The 23400-nt window shown below is 38.0% G+C and overlaps 1 protein-coding gene across 5 annotated transcripts in view; it reads right to left on the bottom strand.

The window, feature by feature from the left end:
- cemip (cell migration inducing hyaluronidase 1) overlaps positions 1-23400 on the bottom strand; it is a 95981-nt gene that overhangs the window by 29576 nt on the left and 43005 nt on the right. For all 5 annotated transcript variants that reach the window (XM_057356065.1, XM_057356150.1, XM_057355909.1 and 2 more), the window contains exons 2-11: positions 23028-23132; positions 19336-19473; positions 19004-19142; positions 17302-17538; positions 16716-16895; positions 12210-12280; positions 11988-12083; positions 8483-8604; positions 7222-7369; positions 5498-5689 (exon numbers count right to left, since the gene is read on the bottom strand). In XM_057356065.1, the coding sequence (XP_057212048.1) occupies positions 5498-5689; positions 7222-7369; positions 8483-8604; positions 11988-12083; positions 12210-12280; positions 16716-16895; positions 17302-17538; positions 19004-19142; positions 19336-19473; positions 23028-23082 (1378 nt within the window). In that variant the 5' untranslated portion in view covers positions 23083-23132. The remainder of the gene's footprint in view (positions 1-5497; positions 5690-7221; positions 7370-8482; positions 8605-11987; positions 12084-12209; positions 12281-16715; positions 16896-17301; positions 17539-19003; positions 19143-19335; positions 19474-23027; positions 23133-23400) is intronic.

Here is a 23400-nt window from a genome sequence, read left to right as displayed (position 1 = left end):
ACACATGCACTCGAAGGCAAAATCGATATTGAAACGGATATTGAAAATGCGGAGAAAGAGCAAACATCTGCAAAGGTTTCACTGCAAGTGAAGTTTAATGCGATGTGGTTTAGTTTTGACGTCTGGCGCACGTAAATTAGACAGAAGAAAAATGCGCGTTGTGTGCGGAGATGAGGAATGCTGTGATGGGACCCGTCAACAGCCCGGAGTCATTTAATGCGACAGAATAATAAGGGGGAAATGGTTTAATGGATGCGAAAGTACATTGTGAGCGCTTGGCGTCTCAATATTAGCTTGCGTTCCGAGCGGCGCTGGAAAACAGTTGCTGTATTTAATCGGAAGCAGCTAAAGACTTTTAATAATAGTGCAAATATTCTAGGCCTCTTAAAATAACACGAAAGCAGTACAGCTTGTGCCAATGTGAACAGTGCGCATTGTCTTCTACAACACATTTTTCGTAGAAAAAGCAATCTCAGGCTTCGTTCGTGAAGTTTCTGAACGTATGATGACCAAAAGGTATCTACATACAAACATATTAACTTAAAAACGTCGATATTTGTGTTGTTTTTAAACTTGGCAAGTCTCCCTTGTGCTTTTTGATGCATGTATTTGCTTCGTATGCGAAGCGGTTCAAAGGGTGTTTCACCTCAGGTAGGATGATGATAAAGTGCCCATGTAGGCAGCTCGCTGGATTTTGGAACAGAACCAACGCACACATTCCCAAAATGCACCAAGTTCGTGTGTAAGGCCCTAACATAACAGTTTCGGATAAAATATGTGAAACTCAAATCCCACCTAAATCCCGAATCAAATCCATTCCTGTTCTAATGTAATCCAACAGCTGTATCAGCAAATACAGAATGCAAGGGTGGGAATCCGTTATGTGCATGGAATACACCGACTCAGATTAAAATAAATGACTTTTAATCCAGAGACATGCCATTTGCAATATCAAACTTCTAAAAGACTATATAGAGTGTTTTGTAGACGTCTTGTCTAAATATGGAAGAGTTAGTGGATTATATTCCAATACACTGTCTAAAAGAAGATGCTTTTTAGATTTTGCCATTGTTTCAAAGCAACTACAGAAAATTGTGCAAGTGTGACAAGAAAAACATATCGTCACCAACAATAAACCAAGTTTTATAAAAGTGCCCTCCCAACTATCTAATGCTGGGTTGACACCAAACGCGAACAATCGCGTTCCACGCTCTTTATTACTCGTGGTAAAAGTTCGTTATTTTCGCATGAGTGACGCGATCTGACAAATATTTTCAACTTTCACGGAACTGCGCATTACCTGCCGTGAGTTCGCGTCTATACGCGTCTTTGCATTGACTTATGTAAATTTATGTAATTCACTCGCGCAAATCGCTTAATTCGCCTTTGGTGTGAACCCAGTGTAAGAGTTTGTAATTTCAATGTGTTATGAGTTAGTTTTCAAACAAAAAAATTGAAAATATCTGGGTGAGGCGTTTCATTCCTAGCTGACCCTATCAGAACCGATCTGAGGATGTTTTTTTTTACTGCATTCCTTAAAGTGACAGTTCAAAATAAACATTCTTTCATCATTTCATGTCGTTTCAGACCTGTATGACTTTCTTTCTTCTGCAGAACACAAAAGAAAAAGAAATTTGGAAGAACGTTGGTAACCAAACAACATTGGTCCCCATTGACTTCCATTGTATGAACACAGAACCGCTGAGACATTTCTCAAAATATCTCCTTTTGTGCTCCACCGAAGAAAGAGTCACATACAGGTTATAAACCACATGAGACTGAATACATTTTTGTTCTCGTGTGAACCATCCCTTTCAAAATCAACCGCACAAAAGTTGTCCATCAAACTTTGAGATGAAGTTATTAGGAGGAAAAAAGCTGGAGAATGCTTTAAAGAGATTGCTTTGGTCCTTCAAAGGAGCCCTGTGAAATTTATAGAAGCAAAATAGAAAAAAAATAATGGCACAAGGGGCAGAAGATCAGGTCAAATTGAGCAAATGTTGTGCACAACGGGAACAGGAGAGCGGCTTCAACGCTGACAGAACTGCAGAACTCATCGGACGAACTTTGAGAAACTCTTCAGATATCAAGATCTCTTTAGCACTTCAGATTCTGCCTCTTTCAGAAAGATGTCACTTTCCAGATGCCAGCATTAAGTCGAGCCTGAAGTTGGCTTCAAGGTATTTAACAAAACCAGCAATCTTTTGTAGCCCTAAGGTAGAGAGAGCACTTCTAAGTAGTCTAAAAGCTTCGGTGTAGTGCAGAGAAAAAAGTCAAAAACATAGAAATGGGTTTATGACAAATGTATTCTCTAACAGGAAAATGAGCTCCAAACTAAGCGAGGGTTGGAAAAGAAGTTAGCATTCCCAGCTAGAGTGCAATCCCATTGAAAATCAGAGGTATGACTTGCAAAAATTGCTGTTCACTGATGCGCTATATCTAAGAGAAAATAATTCTGCAATTCAGAATGGAACGCAAAGCGATTCAATGGAGTGAAAACTTGTACGAGAGCTACAAGCGTCAAGCACCGCGTCAATGATCATGTTTACATCCCTTACTTTACAAAAAAGAAGTTTATTAAAGTTTAATCTAAAAATGCTACTTTTATTTATTTCTCAGAAATATACTTTAAACGACATTTAAATATACTTTACTTATACTGACTGAAAGGTGTAAGTATATTTGCTCCATAAATGTTTGCTCCGTACTCGATCTCGAAGTGTACTTTGGCTTGTAGTTGTGTTTACTCCTCTGATGGAGTAGCATATTAAATACTTTTTTTTAAATAAAAAGTATTATAAAAATACATGTTCAAGTGTATATTGCACATTGGTACAAAATAATACATAATATAAATAATTAAACAGTAAAATATTAGTATGATGTTTACTCAAAGAAAACTTATAAGGTATAGTACTTGCGATATGAAAACTTCTAAACTAGAAGTTTCCTGTTTTATAGTTTTATACCTATTTACTACACTGCACTACACTACACCATGCTACATTACACTACAGTACACTGCACTACACTATACAACAGTACAGTACACAACACTGCACTACACTATACAACAATACACTACAATACTACACTACACTACACGACATTACACGTGGTACACTAAGGAATACTTCACTGCACTACAAAACACTACACTACAGTACAGTACACTACACTACACTACACGTGGTACACTTCCCTGCACTACAAAACACTACACTACAGTACACTACACTACACGTGGTACACTACAGTATACTTCCCTGCACTACAAAACACTACACTACAGTACAGTACACTACACTACACGTGGTACACTACAGTATACTTCACTGCACTACAAAACACTACACTACAGTACAGTACACTACACGTGGTACACTACAGTATACTTCCCTGCACTACAAAACACTACACTACAGTACAGTACACTACACTACACGTGGTACACTACAGTATACTTCACTGCACTACAAAACACTACACTACAGTACAGTACACTACACGTGGTACACTACAGTATACTTCCCTGCACTACAAAACACTACACTACAGTACAGTACACTACACTACACGTGGTACACTACAGTATACTTCACTGCACTACAAAACACTACACTACAGTACAGTACACTACACGTGGTACACTACAGTATACTTCCCTGCACTACAAAACACTACACTACAGTACAGTACACTACACTACACGTGGTACACTACAGTATACTTCACTGCACTACAAAACACTACACTACAGTACAGTACACTACACGTGGTACACTACAGTATACTTCCCTGCACTACAAAACACTACACTACAGTACAGTACACTACACTACACGTGGTACACTACAGTATACTTCACTGCACTACAAAACACTACACTACAGTACAGTACACTACACGTGGTACACTACAGTATACTTCCCTGCACTACAAAACACTACACTACAGTACAGTACACTACACTACACGTGGTACACTACAGTATACTTCACTGCACTACAAAACACTACACTACAGTACAGTACACTACACGTGGTACACTACAGTATACTTCACTGCACTACAAAACACTACACTACAGTACAGTACACTACACGTGGTACACTACAGTATACTTCCCTGCACTACAAAACACTACACTACAGTACAGTACACTACACTACACGTGGTACACTACAGTATACTTCACTGCACTACAAAACACTACACTACAGTATACTACACTGCACTACATAACAATCCATTACACTACAGTACACTAGACTACAGTATACAACACTAAACTCCACTGCATTACAAATGGTACACTACAGTATACTACAAGTAAACTATTTTAAGTTAATTTATTATTTAGTTGCAGTACAAACAAAAAAAACTTGTTATGTACTCAAAGTTTACTACTGTTACACTTCAAAGTAGACTTTTATTAAAAAGTGGGCCAATTTAGTCCGAAGTACTTTCGAAATGTACAAGTATACTGCTAGTTAAAAAATGCACGAAACAAAAGAGAATTACAGCGTTCCAAAACTGCATAAACATAACCGTCTAGACTAGAGTATGGATGGGGATACACAGCAATGGTGATTTCTGAATTCAATTGTGACTGAGATTTGATGTGTTTGATGCAATTATTCTTTTTATATGAAATATTTAGATCTAGTATTATTTAGTAGTAGATCTGTACCACTTTTTTCATTCCCTCACAATAAGCTCAATCGGACTATTTCTTTCTTCTGCGGTGTTCACACGACGGCTTTTCATTCCAATTAAACTATCGCTTTGATTTCCAATCAGCAGGCTGCGCATAACGTACCGTTGCGTATAATACTTGTGTATTATCTAGCAAGAGAAGAAACAAAAACAGTTTGGCACAAAACACGAGAAAGAATATCACACACTCAGCCTCAAAGTTCTCCAGTTCTAAAGTCAATCTTCACTTTAAAGTGCTCCGTACGCCTTTAATCTCACATAAGGCACTTCAAACCCTCCGGGATAAAGGGCGAAGAGATCAGAGGGAGCTTATTTAAAATGTGAACACTTTTGGGCCTCGAGGAAAATGTTTTTTAACTGCTGAAGCACAACCTTTGTCTCAGATGCCAAATTTCATCTTTCGGTTGCCAGGTCTGGGTGACCGGGCATTATGGTAGTCGTGTTTACCGAGGCGTTGCACATATATTTAATGACCTCACAATTATCACAAAACACCATAGCAACCACATAGCAACATTATAAAAAACACTCGTCTTAGTAACCGCATAGCAATACCCCAGCAACCAGTCAGGGTAGTTTGAACAGCGATTGATTTGTTAACTGTGACTGCGCAAGTACCACTTTGTTCTTGACTTTTCAAATGTTTTTGGCAAGTTTTCCATGGTATAGAGGTATAATGGGAATGATTCAAATGTTAAAGTTGATTTTGACATTATTTCTCTGTGCATTAACAATCAAAATGTCATCGATGAAGAAAGGAAGAGGAAGAACAACTTACCTTCTACCTTGATCTGGTTTCTTGAGCACGAGGCACAAGGAAGCACGCTGAACTCCTCAACCTGGTGCATGGAGTAATCCGTACTGGCCACCACGATCCTGTCACCAGATGTCCAACCGTGGGGTTCATCCGCCAGCTCCAAAATACTGCAGTTAGACAACGTGTCTATGGTGATGGAGGCCTGCGGCCGCACTGTTGATGGACACACACACGTATATAAATCTATTTGAAAGCACCGCTTGTTTGAGAATCCAAATCGGCCAAACAATGGAGCGAGGGCGGGACTGTCTGTCAAACAATGGTGTTCGCAAGGATAATTATCAAACATCTGATGCCATTTAAAACTAACAAATAACAGGAATAATGTGATGTATGAATGGCATTGTATTGAAAGGTAAATGGAGTTTGGACGGACGCATGCCAGCTGCAAGACCTATCGATCCAATTTGGAAAAATAAGATCCTAAAACACGAACCTGAAAAATCCAATTCCTGCCATTTATTTGTGACGTTCAAGCCTAAATCAGTAAGAGTAAAGAAACAAAACGAAAGAACAAAGGATTTTGCAGTGTCAACCTTCAAGTGCGGATTAAATGGATGACGACAAATTGTCAGTTTTGTTGCACCCCGGCACTTCGCACAGATTACGTTTAGAGCGGGAAAAAGCATGATAAAAATGATGAAGTCGAGCGGGAAGTATATTTCCAAAGCTTTCCGGTTCCTTCCGTCTAAACATAGACAGCAAAGTGCACATTTCATGTGACAAGCGCAAGAGCTCAAGTTGTCCTTGGAGTGGAAGTCATCGCAAATCACTTCCAGATTTGACAAAACTCTCATTACTTGTGTGAGGAATTCCAAAGGGCTGACAGTCCTGGTGTTAACGTCTGAAAAGCACTGGACGAAGTCAAATGGGCTGCGCGAGACATTAAATGCCAATGCGCAAAACCCATTTTGTGTCTATAATCGGACAGGATTCAGAGTAAAACAAGATATTCGGGGGAAATGCGGGAGGGTTCGATTCTGATTGGTCGGCCAAACAAGATTCTGTCCCAAACCCACCCCACTGCTTCAGGCAACAGTCTGACATCAGCCGAAAAATAAATATCTTTTGCTGCAGAATATCTGAAATAATAAGTCATACAAACTACTTTATGGGTTTTTTTTTTCGTGCCTGACCACATCAGAATTCACTTTGTATGGAAGAGACCAGCACTAACATTCGACTGTTCCAAGATTCGATACGAGCAACTAAATGATCATTTTAAAAAAGTTCACCTAAAAATGACAATTCTCTCAATTGACCTGCCCTCATGCCATCCCGGATGTATGACTTTCTATCGATTTTAATAAAACTATACCATCACTAACTATATACAGTATATAACACGTTGATGCTCCAAAAAGCACAAACATCCCCAAAAAATGCAAACTCCATTGAATATCTTCGGATGTAAAACGTGTGTGTGAGGAAAACATTCAATTTCTGAAATGAAACTAAACAAACTCAAGTCAAATAAAGCTAAATATGACATCTTGAAACATCACTGGTTCCCATGTGTTTTGGTTTTAATTTCGCTGCATAAATTCAAAATATGAATCAAGCACATGTTGGGTCATTTACATGGATATCAAATTTCAGCTTACAATTCCTTTATGAAATTGAATGACTTTTCATTTCATGAAATGTAAAAATGCAAAACAAAGCAGACCCAAGATGGAACGTACCGAGCTTGCCGCACAGAAAGCGCACGCGGTAGTTGTGGCAAATCCCATCCACCTGGTCTTTGTTGAGGCACACAAAGCCGTAGTTTTTGTCAAACTTGGAGAAGATTTCGCCTGTGTTGTTGGAAGGGATGCCGTCAAGAGTTTCAGCCTGAGGGCAAAAAAAGGCTCATTCATAAATACAGTTATGAAACGATGAAAGCACTTGCTTGCCTAACAAGTCAGTTGGATGCTAAAACTGAACCTGAATTATTTACTGTAGGGTTGCCCTTATTATACCACTTTGTGAAAGCAGATAGAACATTTATTACACATACATTTAGAACACATTATGTTTTTTAAAGAGCGTACTCCTTTCTGTGCCGTGTTTTAGAAGTGGGCAATTCCGTGAAAATGTCAACCTTACCATGAAAGAGTTTCACTATACTAACAGCGCAGATATTAACATTTGGTTGTTCAAATACCCATGCGATGTCTCTCCAAGTTTTTAAAGCATTCGTTTTATTTTTAGTGCACAATTTTTCATAGTCAGGTAAGTGACATTTTCAGGATTGTCACATCCATAACGGTACATATTCCTAAAATATATGAACTATTTTATGTTCTATAAAGAGGCCTCCCTTCTCCATTTGTTGGGAATAATTGCTTCAGGTTTGTGCATTTTCATTCACAGAAATCCTGCGAAGTTGGTCGTCTCCCAAAAACCTTTTTTGTCACATCCATAACGCATGTTTATTTACTTTTTTTAAATAAAAAACGTGTGCATAGTCACATGTCACATCCATAACGCTGGAATTTCCCAAGTACTAAACACCTAGTGTTTTTACAGTAAATGATGTTTTGTTGCATGATTTCAGTGTGAACTGACAGTGTCCATTTCTCCAGTTTTGTGAATTTCTCATTATAACTCTAGAGTCTCTTAAGTATTTACAGATTTCTGATGCATTTGTACAAAAACATGATTATGCGAACATACGAAAAAAGAACGCATGAAGGTCTACTCATAACACCACGTCTCAACACAACCGTCGCTGGGATGAAAGCAGATTGTACGAAGACGTCATAATAATTCACTCAAATTAGCCAAATCGATTCTAAATACAGTATTTAAAAATGAGAAATATTGTGTATATTCACTCATATCAGCTGTCATGGTGAAATAAATCATATTTTCTTGCATTCCTTCTTCAAATTGTGTTTGCACGACTTGTTTATCCATGTTTGTCCGCGCTGTGCGTGTATGTGTGTGCGTAAGAATATTTACCTCAATATCCAAGGGATTACTGCACAGACGCTCCGGAAAAGCTTTGTGAAGTTCGGAGAGTTTTTCCCAGTCACCTGACCCTCTCTCATCATCACGGTCAAACCATTCGGTCCACTCCGCCTCTGAAACACGCACACACACCGAGAGAGCGATTAAGGCACGAGGGACGTGTGCCATCTCTCCTGCGTTGCCCAGCAGACAGGCTCTGGTGTAGATATTAGTCTCATTTGCATCTTTAATCTCCCTGTTTTGCAATTCTGCCTGTCAAAGTCTATTTATGCAGAGATAATTGCAGCTCACCCCACGCCCCCCCCTCACGTTTCGCCGCCGCATTCCTACAGGGAATTCGGTTCACTTTCGTTGTATTGCATTCGAATGAAAGACAATGAAACAACAATGTAAACATTCTCCTTACCTCACAGTTTACGATCGCGGCACAATTCTCAAAGTGGTCGTCCTGTACGATTATAGGCCACAGCAGATTAAAAAGAGCCTTTAGTGAGAATCCACTCCGGGAGCATGCTGGGTAATTTGCCGTGCCAATTAACACGTGGGAAACGAAAGCGTAAAATGTGTCATACTATAATACAGCGGATGTCGGATTTTCTGGCTTTAAAATGACTATTCTGTCATCCTTTATCCTTTGTTCGAAATCTAAATATGACTCGAATACGAAGACATGAGGTAGAAACCACCAAACTTGACTTTACGGTCTTTAAAAAGTGGCGTTCCAGAACAAATTTCCGCAAGTTTCTCCATCTGCGCGCTGCAATCTTACAGCAAGCACTTCAATTTCACCTCTAAATGAGTTCATTCTTCGCCCGTAATAAGATTTTTCACATTTGTTAACTGCATTCTGGCTCTGATGATGAATAAACAGATGGCATCTTCTGAATGGTGATGTTCTTTTAGATGGTGAGGATGTACAGGTGTAAGCGGTGGGCTGATAAATGAGCTGCTGGGACTCGGGGGCGACAGACAGACATCATACGGATATCAGTTAACATCGCTGAGGATTGTGGGATGTAGAGCGAGATTCTGACAGAGGTCAGGAAAGAAATATAAAGTGGAGGTGATGCAAAGACAGTGAGGGAAATAATGATATGATGTTGATCTTTTGATTTTGTAAGTTTGCCTGCTTACGAAGTAATGAAGGGTGTATATTTTTTATGGTAGGTTGATTTTAACTGAGAGAAACAGAATATCAACCACAAAATCTGGGGGGGAAAACGATATAAAGGTTATAAATTGATTTGCATTTCAGTCAGTGAAATAAGTATTTGATCCCCTACCAACCAGCAAGAATTCTGGCTCCACAGATTGGTTATGTGCCTATATGGACCGCAGATTAGTCCTGTCACTTTAAAAAAGTACTCCTAAATCAGCTTGTTATGTATATAAAAGATGCCTGCCAACAGAATCTGTATCTTCCAGTTCAACCTCTCCACCACCATGGTCCAGACCAAATAGGTTTTAAAGGATGTCAGCGACAAGATTGGAGACCTGCACAAACCTTGAATAGGCTACAGACAGAAGCTTGGTGAGAAGGAGACAACTGTTGGTGTGATTATTTGGAAATAGAAGAAATACAAAATAACTATCAAATGCCCTTGTTCTGGAGCTCCCTGCAAGATTTCCCCAATGGGGTAAAGATGATCCTGAGAAAGGTCAAAGATCAGCCCAGAACTACACGGAAGAAGCTTGTTAATGATTTCAAGACAGTTGGGACCACAGTTAGCAAGCAAACCATTGGTAACACGCTATACCACAATAGATTGAAATCCTGAAGCACCTGCAAGGTCCTCCTGCCCAAGAAGACCCGTCTGGCTCGTCTGAAGTTTGACAATGAACATCAAAATGATTCAGAAAAGGTTTGGAAAAAAGTGCTGTGAGACCAAAATGGACTCCTGTGTTTGTAGGGAGAGAAATGCTGACTATGACCCCAAGAACACCATCCCTACAGAGAAGCACAGTGTTGGAAACATTCTGCTTTAGGGCTTTTTCTCTGCTACAGGTATACAGGATGACTTCACCGCATTGAGGGACTGAGGGACTGGCCCATGTACCGTAAAATCTTGGACGAGAACCTCCTCCCCTTAACTAGATCTCTGAAGATGGGTCGTGGATGTGCCTTTAACATGACAAAGACCAAAACATACTGCCAAGACAACCAAAGAGTGGCTTAAGGAGAAGCACATTAAGTGCTTGCCAACAAGGGTTTCTCCACCAAGTACAATGTTCTCGGGGATCAAATACTTATTTCATTGACTGAAATGCAAATCAATTTATAACCTTTATATAATACCTTTTCCCTGATTTTTTTAATATTCTGTCTCTATCAGTTAAAATAAACCTACCATAAAAATGATAGACCCTTCATTTCATTGTAAGCAGGCAAACTTACAAAATCAGCAGGGGATCAAATACTTATTTCCCTCACAGAATCTTCCTAAATCCTAACTGAAGTTATATTTAATGAACTGCCATACAGTAGCCAATATACAGATACCATATGAAACCCAAGTAACTTTGAACATCATATGCGGCGAAATCCCCCTTTTTTTTAGAAAATAGCTGGTATTACAAAAAAAGAGTAACAATAATAGCATTGACAACATGTTCATGACTTCAAACAGCTGTCAAAACAAATGTATGGACTTGCTTCTTAAACTTAAATCAGGATATATTCATGTGTGAGGGAAAATCATATAAGATATCAAGACTTCATTTTGACTTCAAAACAAAACAAATACGACTATGCAAGAAAAAAAGATTTGCCTCTGGGAAAAGACAATTAAATTTCCAAATTAAAAATGCATTATGCTTAATACAAGAAACAAACTAGTAATGTGGTAATATAAAAGAACTTTGAGTTTCAAAATTAAAATATAAAGTTTTTAATTTAGCTTTAAAAAAAAAAAAAACTCGCAGAGGTGATTTTTCTTTACTAACATTCGAAAAGTATTTTAACTCATTAAGTTTTAAAAAAATTCAGCAAACACGACATTAGGTCGTTTTGCGTCTCAAGTAAATGTTTTTAATTTAGGAATGTTTATATTGAAAAACAAGACAAAAATATTGAAAATTATTTTGATGCGGTAATTTTGCCCTACTTTTGCCCTCATAAAGGCATATTTTGCCCCACTTTTGCCCCTCATAAAGGCATAATTTTGCCCTACTTTTGCCCTCATAAAGGCATATTTTGCCCAACTTTTGCCCCTCATAAAGGCATAATTTTACGCTAATTTTGCCCTCATGAAGGCATCATTTTACCCTAATTTTCCCCCCCATGAAGGTGTAATTTTGCCCTAAATTTTGCCCAAATTTCTCAGCAGCTTGGTTTATTAAAAATGTTTACCAGTGTCCCAAATACATATATTACATATTATTTATAGAATTTATTTGTTTATTTGGTGAACTTTATTTGAATACAGTTATGATAATGTATATTTGGGCACCCAAATAACCATTACACCTTACATTCAAAATCTGTTTGTGTTTGTACCTTGCACCCATTGACTGAGGGTTGTGATGGTGAAATGTTCTCCGTAACCCGACTGAAACACTCGAGAGCTCCTCGCTTCAGAAGAAGCCTTGGTTCCTAAACACGCACACATACAAAGGATCAGCTGGCATCATGGGAAAAGATTCTGCTTCAACATATTTGATTTCAGCTTCGTGTTTGTTTTCCATCCATGAAGCGATTAAGTGAGAAAAAGAGTCATACCCTGATAGACAGCGTGATCCTCCATCGATGATGTTGCGTCCCCCTTCACCGTGATAAAACTCCACGGGTGCCTGCCGACACACGTACACACACATTCACTCTCAACAAGCTCATGTGATCTATATAACATTTCAAATTATTTCCAGTCCATTGTGATCCATGACCTAAGTGGTGATGTCTTTAAAGTATTGAGGTAAATTTAATCATGTTTCTTTTATTTCTGTTCTGTCAACAATTTCCCAATCCAAATCGTCAAGGACAAAACGCCTCTAATGTGGAGATATCCAGAAGATGTTTGAAGGAAAAACAGTCCCAAAGAGATAAAGTGTGAGGAAGAGAGAAACGGTGAAGAAACGGTGGGACAAACAGGAGAATAAGATATCTCTCCTAGACAAACATTCTGCCTTTCTCCGCTGTAAAAGATGTTGACTCAGGGTGTGATTGGCGGCTCGAGGTTCTCAGGGAGGTCTGTGGGTAATTACAATGGCCGAATTTCCCATCAGGCCCTGCTTCCTTCTGGAAGAAATGGACCGGCAATGGATCATCAAGACAATTTTCTTCAGACCAGACTGACAGGTGCTTCTATTGCCATCCATCTGCCTTGAGTATTGTGTTCCCGCATGGGACACAATCATGCAGATATTTACAGGAATACAAAACTCTGGATATGTTCATGCCATCTGACTGTGATTTTCTGCTGAGGTCATTTATGTTACAGCTTATTATGTGACCAATATTAGTCACCCAAACACTGTAAAAGAAAATTAATTGGAATTTGGCAGATGGTGCATTCAAGGTATACATTTTTTAATTAATATTTGTGTACCCTGGGAATCAAATTTCATCAAAATGAAATTTTTGACTATATTTAATTTACAAAAGTTAATATTTCAACAAATGTATTATATATTTGTTATATTATTTGAAATTATAATTACATTTTGATTATAATTTATTTACAATTCAATTTTGAATTCATAATTTCAAAATTTGCACCTGTTCACGCCTTTGCATTGCCTTTGTATGTAATTTTCTTACACATATAAAAGCCAATTTATAAGTCTATTTTTTGTTGATTTAATTTATTATATTTTATATAACAAGCTAACATTTTTAATAAATGTATTATAGATTTTTACTTCGAATTATGCACACAATTAATTATAATTTAATTTTAATATAACTTATCTATAATTAGATTTATATTATTAAGAATATAATTATTATAAAATAACTTGTTTATTTATTATAGGTAAATGTTATAGAATAACATCCAAGGCAGGAAAATGACTTCACATAGTACACAAAGGCAAAAGTAAATTCCTAGTTAGGATGCATTCTAACATATGCACCTACAACAAGTATTGTGTTCATTAACATACTGCCAACTGACCAGACATTTTGTCTGCCTAGCTAGCTGTAGCTGTAGTGAACTTGCTGTGTATGCTTGAACTGGACTAGTAGCTGTTTGTTAACAAAGGAATATTGAACTTCCTGCACTGCTTTTAAGGTAACTGTTGTTTGTTAAGAAGCTGTAGTTAGCACCTAGCCATCTAGCTTGAGTCACTTTTCACCTAGCACTATCTCTCACAGTACGACATTCTGGACAGTCAGCAATCCGGCTTCAAGAAAGGACATTCTACGGAGACTGCTCTCCTGTCTGTCGTCGAAAACCTATGGCAGGCGAGGGCTAAATCCTTGTCATCTGTCCTTATTCTGCTTGATCTCTCTGCTGCATTTGACACTGTGAACCACCAGATCCTGCTGTTCACTCTCTCCAAACTGGGCATCTCTGGAACTGTACTCAACTGGTTTGACTCTTATCTCACAGGCAGATCCTTTAAGGTATCCTGGAGAGGCGAGACATCCAGATCTCACCAGCTGACAACTGGAGTTCCTCAGGGATCAGTTCTTGCTCCTCTCCTCTTTTCTATATATACCACCTCGTTGGGTCCAATAATTAATGCACATGGGGTCTCGTACCATTTTTATGCAGATGACACGCAGCTTTATTTCTCTTCACCATCTCTGCCCGTGTCTCTGCATGCCTTCTGGACATCTCTTCTTGGATGAGAGCATCACCTACAACTAAACCTCTCCAAGACAGAACTCCTTGTTATACCGGCCCAGCCGGTACCTTAACTCACTGCTCCAGGTCTACATCCCCTCCCGTCATCTTTGGTCTGAAAATGAGCGACGCTTGGTTGTTCCATCACAGCGAGGCACCAATTCGCTTGCAAAAACCTTTACTCATTCGGTTCCCCTGTGGTGGAATGAACTACCAGCCTCCACCCGAACTGCAGCATCCTTCACAACTTTCAAAAAACAGCTCAAAACATACCTGTTCCACATTTATTTGACTAACCAATAACTCTGTCTGTCTGTCTTGACTAACCAATAACTCTGTCTGTCTCATTTTGGATAAAAGCGTCTGCCACATGAATAAATGTAAATGTACTCAAGTTGTATATCACAGCTATCTAACCAGAAACTGACTTCACTCATGTAAACTGAATCTTTTATTTTCATAAAAACAGCAATATTCTAACCATGAATGCTGTTGTTTGGAGATGTGTACTTCCAATTTCCAATTTTAATCAAACATACCTGATCCAGCCAATCAAACGCTGCCTTCTAATTTGTATACTATTCTTCTAAAATTAAAAGTATTCAAATCATATCTTATTCAAAAACGTATGCCAGAAATCTCACAAATGTGTCTGTCATTAGAGTTTGACAAGAGATGTCAACAATGTGTCAAACTGAGCTCAGATCTGTCAAGTCTGCAAACAAAAGTCAATATTATTGAAGATCTCAAATATGAACTCAAACATTTCTCATCAAATTTACACAAATCCAGATTATTTTACCTTAATTTTACACCTCCATACTCTTCATGAATCTCATCAATTGCACACTCATTTGTTTCTGTAATTTTAGGAGAAACATCCGAGACTAAGTTGATCCTTAAAGGGGTCATATGGCGCGAATACGTGTTTTTCTTTATCTCTGGTGTGTTATAAGTCGCCCATGCATGTATTAGACACGTAAAATTGCAAAAATGAAAGTGTGGGAACAAAAGAGTCATTCTATGTAAAAGCGAATGCTCACCCAGACCTGCCTGAAACGCCTCGTGTAGCCACACCCCCACAAATCTACATCAGTTCGTGGTCTGATTTGACTAAGACCGCCCAAATGTATAGGCAAGTAAGGTGGGCGTACCTGTCAGTACAACTGAAGAGGAACCTGATGTTCCAAATATGGTAAGAGGCGTTACATTTCCCTCATACGCTTGCAGTATTCCACCAATCACTACGCACTGGTTAACTGGCCAATCACAGCACACCTCGCTTTTCAGAGCCATGAGCTTTGTAAAAAATCTGCGCGTTTCAGAGAGGCGGGGCAAAGAGAAGATACAAACATGCACGGTATGTGGAAAATACAACGTTTTTTAACCTTAAATCCTGTATACGCATTACATTACATCTAAAACAAACCATAATATTTGTTTTAGCCGTGTCATATGACCCCTTTAAATGAAATAACTCCATCAAATCTCCTGAGCTATGAGAGAGCAACATCTGAGAGAGATCTCATTTGACTTTTTGGTTGAAGAAAAGTACAATGAAGAATAAAAGGGCATCAGCAATGAGAATTTCAGACGGGCGGTTCAGTGTCCTTTTGGAAATCCAATTTGCTGCAATCCTGCTTGATTTCAAACTGATCCAGCTCTATCCACACCCTGAAAACCGATCGAACACATTCCTATTCACTACACGCTTCATCGGAGCTTTCTCTGGTGCGTAAGAACCCTCTAAGTTGAGCTGGAACTAAACTCAAGGAGGATCTACAAGAAGAGAGTTTGAGTCATAAACCGCTGATGTTTCTAAAGCAAATGTTTAAAGAGATGAAAGTTCTGTCATTATTTATTCACCCTCATGTGGTTGAAACCCCATATGTGACTCATATGTTTCTTCTGAGGAACACAAAAGAAGATATTTTGAGAAATGTCTCTGTGGTTTTGGAAGTCAACGGGACTCAATGTTGTTTGGTTATCAACATTCTTCAAAATATCTTCTTTTTTGTTCCGAAGAAGAAAGTCAAACAGGTTTGAAACGACATGAGTATGAATAAATGATGACTGAACTTTCATTTTTAGTTGAACTATCCCTTTAAGGGGAAACAATCACATCTGTTTGGTAAAAACTGTGCATCTTGCAAATGTTCATCATGCATCACAGAAACGTTGGCTTTTTTAGTTGAAGTGTTAGGAATCAGTCCTTGCCATAACATTAAAGGTCACATTTCCTAGTTGGAAATATTTTTGCCGAAACCTTGGCAAACCAAACATCCTGTTCTGATCTTGGACTAGCTGTAATGCAAAGAGCAAAGTGTGAATGCAACCAAGCTTCCCCCGAAGTCTAGTAAGTAACACACGCTGACTTTCGAAGCAAATTCTAAACCGGTGGGAAGGCCTTTTTAACTCTTGGGAATAAGTAATGTTACCTGAAACCAAGGCGATGGAAGTGCCGGCTCCCCAGCTTGGTGAGAGCCTTTTTAGCCGAATCCTCCAGGTTGTTGGACCCTTCATCATTAACCACCATGGCCAAGATCTGTCCAGTTTCCACATCATCTACATACTGGGCCAGCCGTCTGCTCTCGTCCTTGCTCCTGTACGTGTCAAACCTGTACACACACGCGAAGGTAAAAGTGGGTCACAGAGATGAATCACGGCCCAGTCGAGGAGAATTACAGAAGCCAACGAGCATACTCTGCGGTTGTGAGCATGACTGATCGTTTGAAGACGGCGATTCAATAACAGACACTGTTTTCTTCGATGAAAAATAGATGCCGTTCAAACGCCCGCAAAGCTGCCAACTTGGAAGCCGCTTTTGTTTTGACAGTCGATTTGTAATTACTTTTCTAATTCCAAGCCCACATTAAAACCATCAGTCGGTTTTAAACGATGTTCTAACTCCATCTAAATCCATCATGAAGCAAAAACACGTCCATTAAAAGCAAGCTTAAAGAGCACAAACTTGGAGAGCAGGCAGACCGAAGCTCAACAGGAAGTGAGTCATGTGGCACTGACCTATCAGAATGGAGCACCTCTCCAGTTTGGGCATTGATGATGTGAATGATGATCCCTCTGTTGCCCCAGCTCCTCTCAAAGTGGTAACTCTTCTCGTTGCCTTGCCCAGGATGAAGTGTTTTGTTCAGAAACGTCCACGACAGCTTCTTTTGCCCGTGGATTTCTAACGATCCTCTAGTTCCGACGCCGATGTACTTTCGTCCAAAATAACTATGTTCATCATCGTCGTCATCAGACCTGTTCCAATACAACAAATGAAAATCAAATTGTTAGGTTGTGACGAGGTCAAGAAAAATCCATGGGTTTGCAACTGTGCACCATGAGACACCAAGCTACAAGAATTTTAAAGAGGCAAGTCAAAATTAGCAATCAAAACTTTCATTTGCTGTTTTCCTGCTTATTTAGAATGAGTTATTTGTAACTACCTTAAAATAGACTGTACTCAGTTTTATTTGTTAAACACTGTACTGTGTGATTGATAGAAGTGTCAAAATATACTGGTTTTAACAATAATCGTGATGTTAAAAAGCACAATAATTGCTATAGTGTTAATTCTACACATATCGCAAGACCGCAAATTATCATAAAGGATTAATATAGGGCTAATCTGACACATACATGAATGCCGTGACGATTGATATAGTGTTAACCCTACACATACCGTAATATAGTAAATTACTGTAATTGACTGATATAGTATTAATTAAACACATACCGTAATACCATAAACTATCGTAAATTATTGATATAGTGTTAATTCTACACATATCGCAACACCGCAAATTATCATAAAGGATTAATATAGGGCTAATCTGACACATGCATTAATACCGTGGCGATTGATATGGTGATAATTTGACATATGGCGTAATATCGTAAATTATTGATATAGTGTTAATCTTACACATACCGTAATATAGCAAATTACTGTAATTGATTGATCTAGTATTAATTAGACACACACCGCAAATTATCATAAATTATTGATACAGTGTTAATTCTACACGTATCGTAACACCGCAAATTATCGTAAAGGATTAATATAGGGCTAATCTGACACATACAATAATACTGTGACAGATTGATACAGTGTTAATTTGACATATATTGCAATACCGTAAATTATCGATACAGTGGTAATCCTACACATATCGTAATATAGAAAATTACCATAATTGATTGATCTAGTATTAATTAGACACATATCGCAATATCGTAAATGATTGTAAATGATTGATATAGTGTTAATTCGACACATCATAATATAGCAAATTACAGTAATTGATTGAAGTAGTATTAAATAGACACATATAGCAATGTCGTAAACGATTGATGCTGTGTTAATTTGACACATACCATAATATCGTAAATAATTGATATAGTGTTAATTCGACACATATCATAATATCGTGAATAATTCAGTGCATGTTAAAGTTTTGCCTTAAGAGATCTTACAAACTCTCTCTCTGCCTCCCTACATTTGTATTTTGAATGTGATTCATTGACCGCAAAAAAGAAAAATACACAAAATGAAAAATAAATTTGACTAATGGTTTCATTTATTTAAAACCCTTTTATTAGATACAGTGATAAAACTGTTAACGTGGATTCCAGGAAAACAGTGTAGTGAAAATCTGATATCGTGACGGCTCTCCTTGAAAAAGTCTAAAAGAAAATGTTCAAAGTCTCTCTCTGTTCTTACCTGCCAAAGAGAGAAATGGTGAGGTTGCCTTTGTAAAGACAATCTGGACTGCCTATGTGAAGTTCGCCCTTGTTTCCGATGAGGATGTGCTTCGCTCGCAGCAAAATGGGTCGGGTGGTATCGGCTATCACAAGCTTCCCTAAAAAAAGACAGCCAATCACCATCTCTACCCTTTAATTTTCAACCAATAGGCATGCTGCATTGTTTCACTGCATTTGCATTTTCACTGAAAATAAACTACGCTTTGATTCACGATCATGTCACTGCCCATCTCAAACTTTGGTTTAATGTTGCTTAAATGTTTAAAAAAGGTTTTATTAGGGACAGTCTACCTCCGTTGAGGATCTCGATGGAATGGACCGTCGCAGAGGAGGTGAGGATAACTTTGCGACCGTAACCGATAGTAACTCGATGAGCTTCATTGTGACCGGGAGTCCAGGGTTGAAGACCAGGCATCTTATCTGGACAAACTAAAGCAGAAAGGCATTTAAATGTAATTACGTAAAAAAATTGTAATGTCCATGTCATCTGCAAAATGTAGAGCATTTTAAATTAATCAACTGGTAGAAATACAAATGAAATCTCTTAAAATAGTGTAATATAAATGTTTACTGTAACCCTTAGAGGGAAAAAATCTTTTTATTTCTTCCTGAGGAACACAAACCTACAAATGGAACAATTTATTTTTAACAAGGTCTGTGATCATTTCAATCTGACCTTCACATTTTGTGTGGAATATTTCAGGGATGACTGTTTTGTGAATCTGTCATGCAGGTTTTAGCAAAAGCAAATGGATGAGAAACTTATACACTGTACGGGACAAAAAAAAAACCCCACAGCTTATGAGTAAAAGTTTAGCAAAGTGCTGTACAGCATCTCAAAACATCTCTGCAAACTTAAAGAGGCAGATTTGAAGTCTTAAAAGCAGCAGCGAAAATGTATCAGGTCATATAAATCTACAGGTCAGAGAAAAGAGCAAAGTAAAAAAAGATAAATATAAACATTATAAAGTAAAAAATAAACAAATAATAAAAACGATATGACCCCTTTAAAGCAAGCAAACATTTTCAGATGTCTGCAGATAAACGTCTCAGATGTCTAGACCAAAGCTGGACCGTGATAACCCTCCAACAGTTTGCCATTATCAAACTGATCAAATGAAGCCAGCAGTTCAGCCGCCGCAGATGTTTGTCAGACTGCAGTCAGATGGTTCATGTCACTGCATATTGAAAAGGTCCTGTTCTCCATTTAATGCTGTTAAATGCTCAGAGCAAAAGCCAAAGCCTTGTAATGTACTGTAAAGCAAGCTTGTTTCAGATGTTTGTCATCATTTAAATATTGAATGCACATTTAAATCTCTTTTACAAAAATAAAGGCTCGTTCACATCAAAAATAACGAGAAAGTTTTTAAATTTGTTATAAATTGAAGTGAACAAATACCTGTATTAACAATATTTTATTATTAATAATAATTTTATTCATACAATAATTTTATTTGCTTTTATGAATACAATTATTTTATTTGCGTTTATGTATACAATTATTTTATTTTATGTATACAATTATTTTATTTCATGTATACAGTAATTTTATTTTATTTTATGTATTATTTTACATATGTTTTTATTTTATGCATTATTTTATTTTATGTATTATTTTATGTAAACAGTTATTTTATTTTATGTATACAATTATTTTATTTTATATTATGTATACAATTATTTTATGTTTTTTTTTTATTTATGCATTATTTTATTTCATGTATTATTTTATTTTCTGTATTATTTCATTTAATTTGATCTTATTTTATTGTTGGGATCATTCAGATGTTTTGACACTGCATACAATTAAATGCATACAAATTTAATGGGCTAGCACGTTTAAAATGTGAAAGTGCATCTCACAAGCTTTTGTCTGTTAATGTGGGCTTCAATAGAACGATCTTTGTCTTGTGTTTTTTGAGTCTGTAATATTCTCACATAATACACAACATTTTAGGTCATTGTACGTGTGTCCACGTTGCAGGCTAAGCAGCATAATCATGTGCTTTATTTGATTAAGAAACATCACCGAATGTATCTTTTAAAAAATGCAATCCCAAAGTTCACCTGATAAATGTCAGCCCTGTTACTAGGGAAGTTCCATCAAACGTGACGAGATGCCGCGAGGCCTGCGACACGTGATTAAATGCAAACTTTAATTTCCAGGTTGCCTCCTAAAACGAAGTCTCAGCTTTTAAAATCTGTAAGTAATTTGACAAATGAGTATTGTTTTGCCGTTTTTAAATGCGATTGACCGAAATTGAGGTCAGAAGGGGGACATTTCAACTCGGATCTCCCCACCTCCTCAGCATCAGAACAGCGCTTGTACCTCGGCTCCGGGAGGACCACTGTCCCGCAGAGTTCAGATCCATCCCTAATCAAACACACCTGAAGCCAATCAAAGTCTTCAAGATCCATTAAAAAATGACAAGCAGGCGTGTTGGATGAGAGATGGAATTAAACTCAGCAGATATGTGGCCCTCCAGGACTGGAGCCGACTAGTCCTGAAGACATCTTAGAAGATATCTTTTGGAACGCTGCCTATATCGTCATCTGTACATTTTAGAACAAAGCCGCACATGCTTCAAAAATACAAGTTTCCACGTGAAACTATAAAGCAAACAACATTCTGCAAAATATGAAATTCTCCTTAGAAGCCTCACAAACTAAAGGAAAAGCCGATGAAAGAACGACAAAGAAAGGTTTGATTTAAGCGTGTCTTTAATCAATTACCTCATTTATCTAATGCTCAGCTCGCACTGAATAAAATAAATCGCAGCGGCCTGTCATTTCAAACAAACGCTTTTAAAGTTATCCTGCAGTGATGCATTAATCTCATCACCATGTGCAGAGCCCATGTCGCCGTGGAACTGTGAAAACCCACCGTGCTTTGTGTTTAAAAGCAAATTATCCACTTCGCTGGACAGAATGATGACAGCGTTGCTTGAAATACCACAAACCAAACATAGCTAAACACACATGAAAGCATGTTCTCGTAGATTTACGCAGTTGCAATTGAATCATGCGATCATACTTTTTTTACAATTTAAAAACCTTTGCTCCATTCTCCGCTTTCTTTTAATGCAGGAGGCTGCGTTTCTTTTTCATAATCGCAACTCATGTTTGCAATTACAGCGAGCGAAGGTCTAAAGGAACTTCTGTTTGAAATTACGCCGCAGCTGCCGTGCCGTGCCAAGAAAATGCGAATGGAGCAGAGATGGACAGAATGTTTGACAGACTTGTAAAGATATGGATTGTACCGTCGTGGTTTTAATGCGAGTTGTGGAATGCTGGACGAGAATGAAACGCAGTGGAATAAAATCTCTCAGGGCCGCTGTGGCTTTGGCAAACTGCATCCGCAAGGCTTTGTCTGTAATAAGACTCTCAGTTAGACGCTTTCTCTGTAGGATGGATTCCGTTGAAATTGGAAGGATGTTGGTGTGTTTTGGACGGCTTTAGACTAGCTTTTTGATATTGTATATTAGGAAATGGCACGATACTTTCTGTCAGCTAATATAAAAAGGATAGCTGATGATAGACGGATACCAGATACAGTTACAACTAATACAACTATTTTACTTTTATAATTATTTTATTAATACAATTATTTCACGTACGTTACGTTACGTTTGCATGTTACGTTACGTTATTTTGGAGGGTAGTGTGACTTCCAAATGTTCTAAATGACTTTTTAATTGGGTGGAGTCAACTGGAAATTGTCAAAATTTTGAAGGGGAAATTATGACAATTTCCAGTTGACTCCACCCATATCCAAGAATGCTTTGGCAACCACCCAAGCACCTTAGCAACCGCATAGCAATGAATCACTCAGCTTCACGTGTGCATAAACGAGTTTTGCACCAATTCAATTTTTTCCAAAAAAAGTAGCATTTTCTTACTTCCACTGTTTTTATATTCTTTTTATTTTGACAGTATATAACAATTAAACGTTTGTTTTGACTGAGCAAAAAAAAGAAACATACCCGCGTGAGTGATGTGAAGGACAGCTACCATGAGAAAAGCAACACAGATCTTCATTTTCCAGCACTGCCGGTGGTTCACTTTGGTCCGGAATTTTAAGGCGCCACCTGCAAAACACAAAAAATGACATGGTTAACATGTAAGCGCGTTAAACTCATCCATGCATGAATGCGACCGCGACCACTTCAACACGACCATGTTATTGAGCATAAGAGACGTTGCCATAGAAACCATCGAGCGATTTTGTCCGTTTGCCAAAAACTTTTGCTTTCCTTTGAAACTTTGGAGATCTGAAGGTTATGTGGTTATCTTCAAAGAGATCAGACGAGTACCAGCGATATGACTCCAGCATCCAAAAAGGATCAAAGAGACGGC

Source organism: Triplophysa rosa, linkage group LG1 (assembly GCF_024868665.1).
Source record: "Triplophysa rosa linkage group LG1, Trosa_1v2, whole genome shotgun sequence".
NCBI classification, from domain to species: Eukaryota; Metazoa; Chordata; class Actinopteri; order Cypriniformes; family Nemacheilidae; genus Triplophysa; species Triplophysa rosa.
The sequence above is the reverse complement of the archived record's forward strand: the minus strand, read 5'-3'. Positions and strand labels throughout refer to the sequence as shown.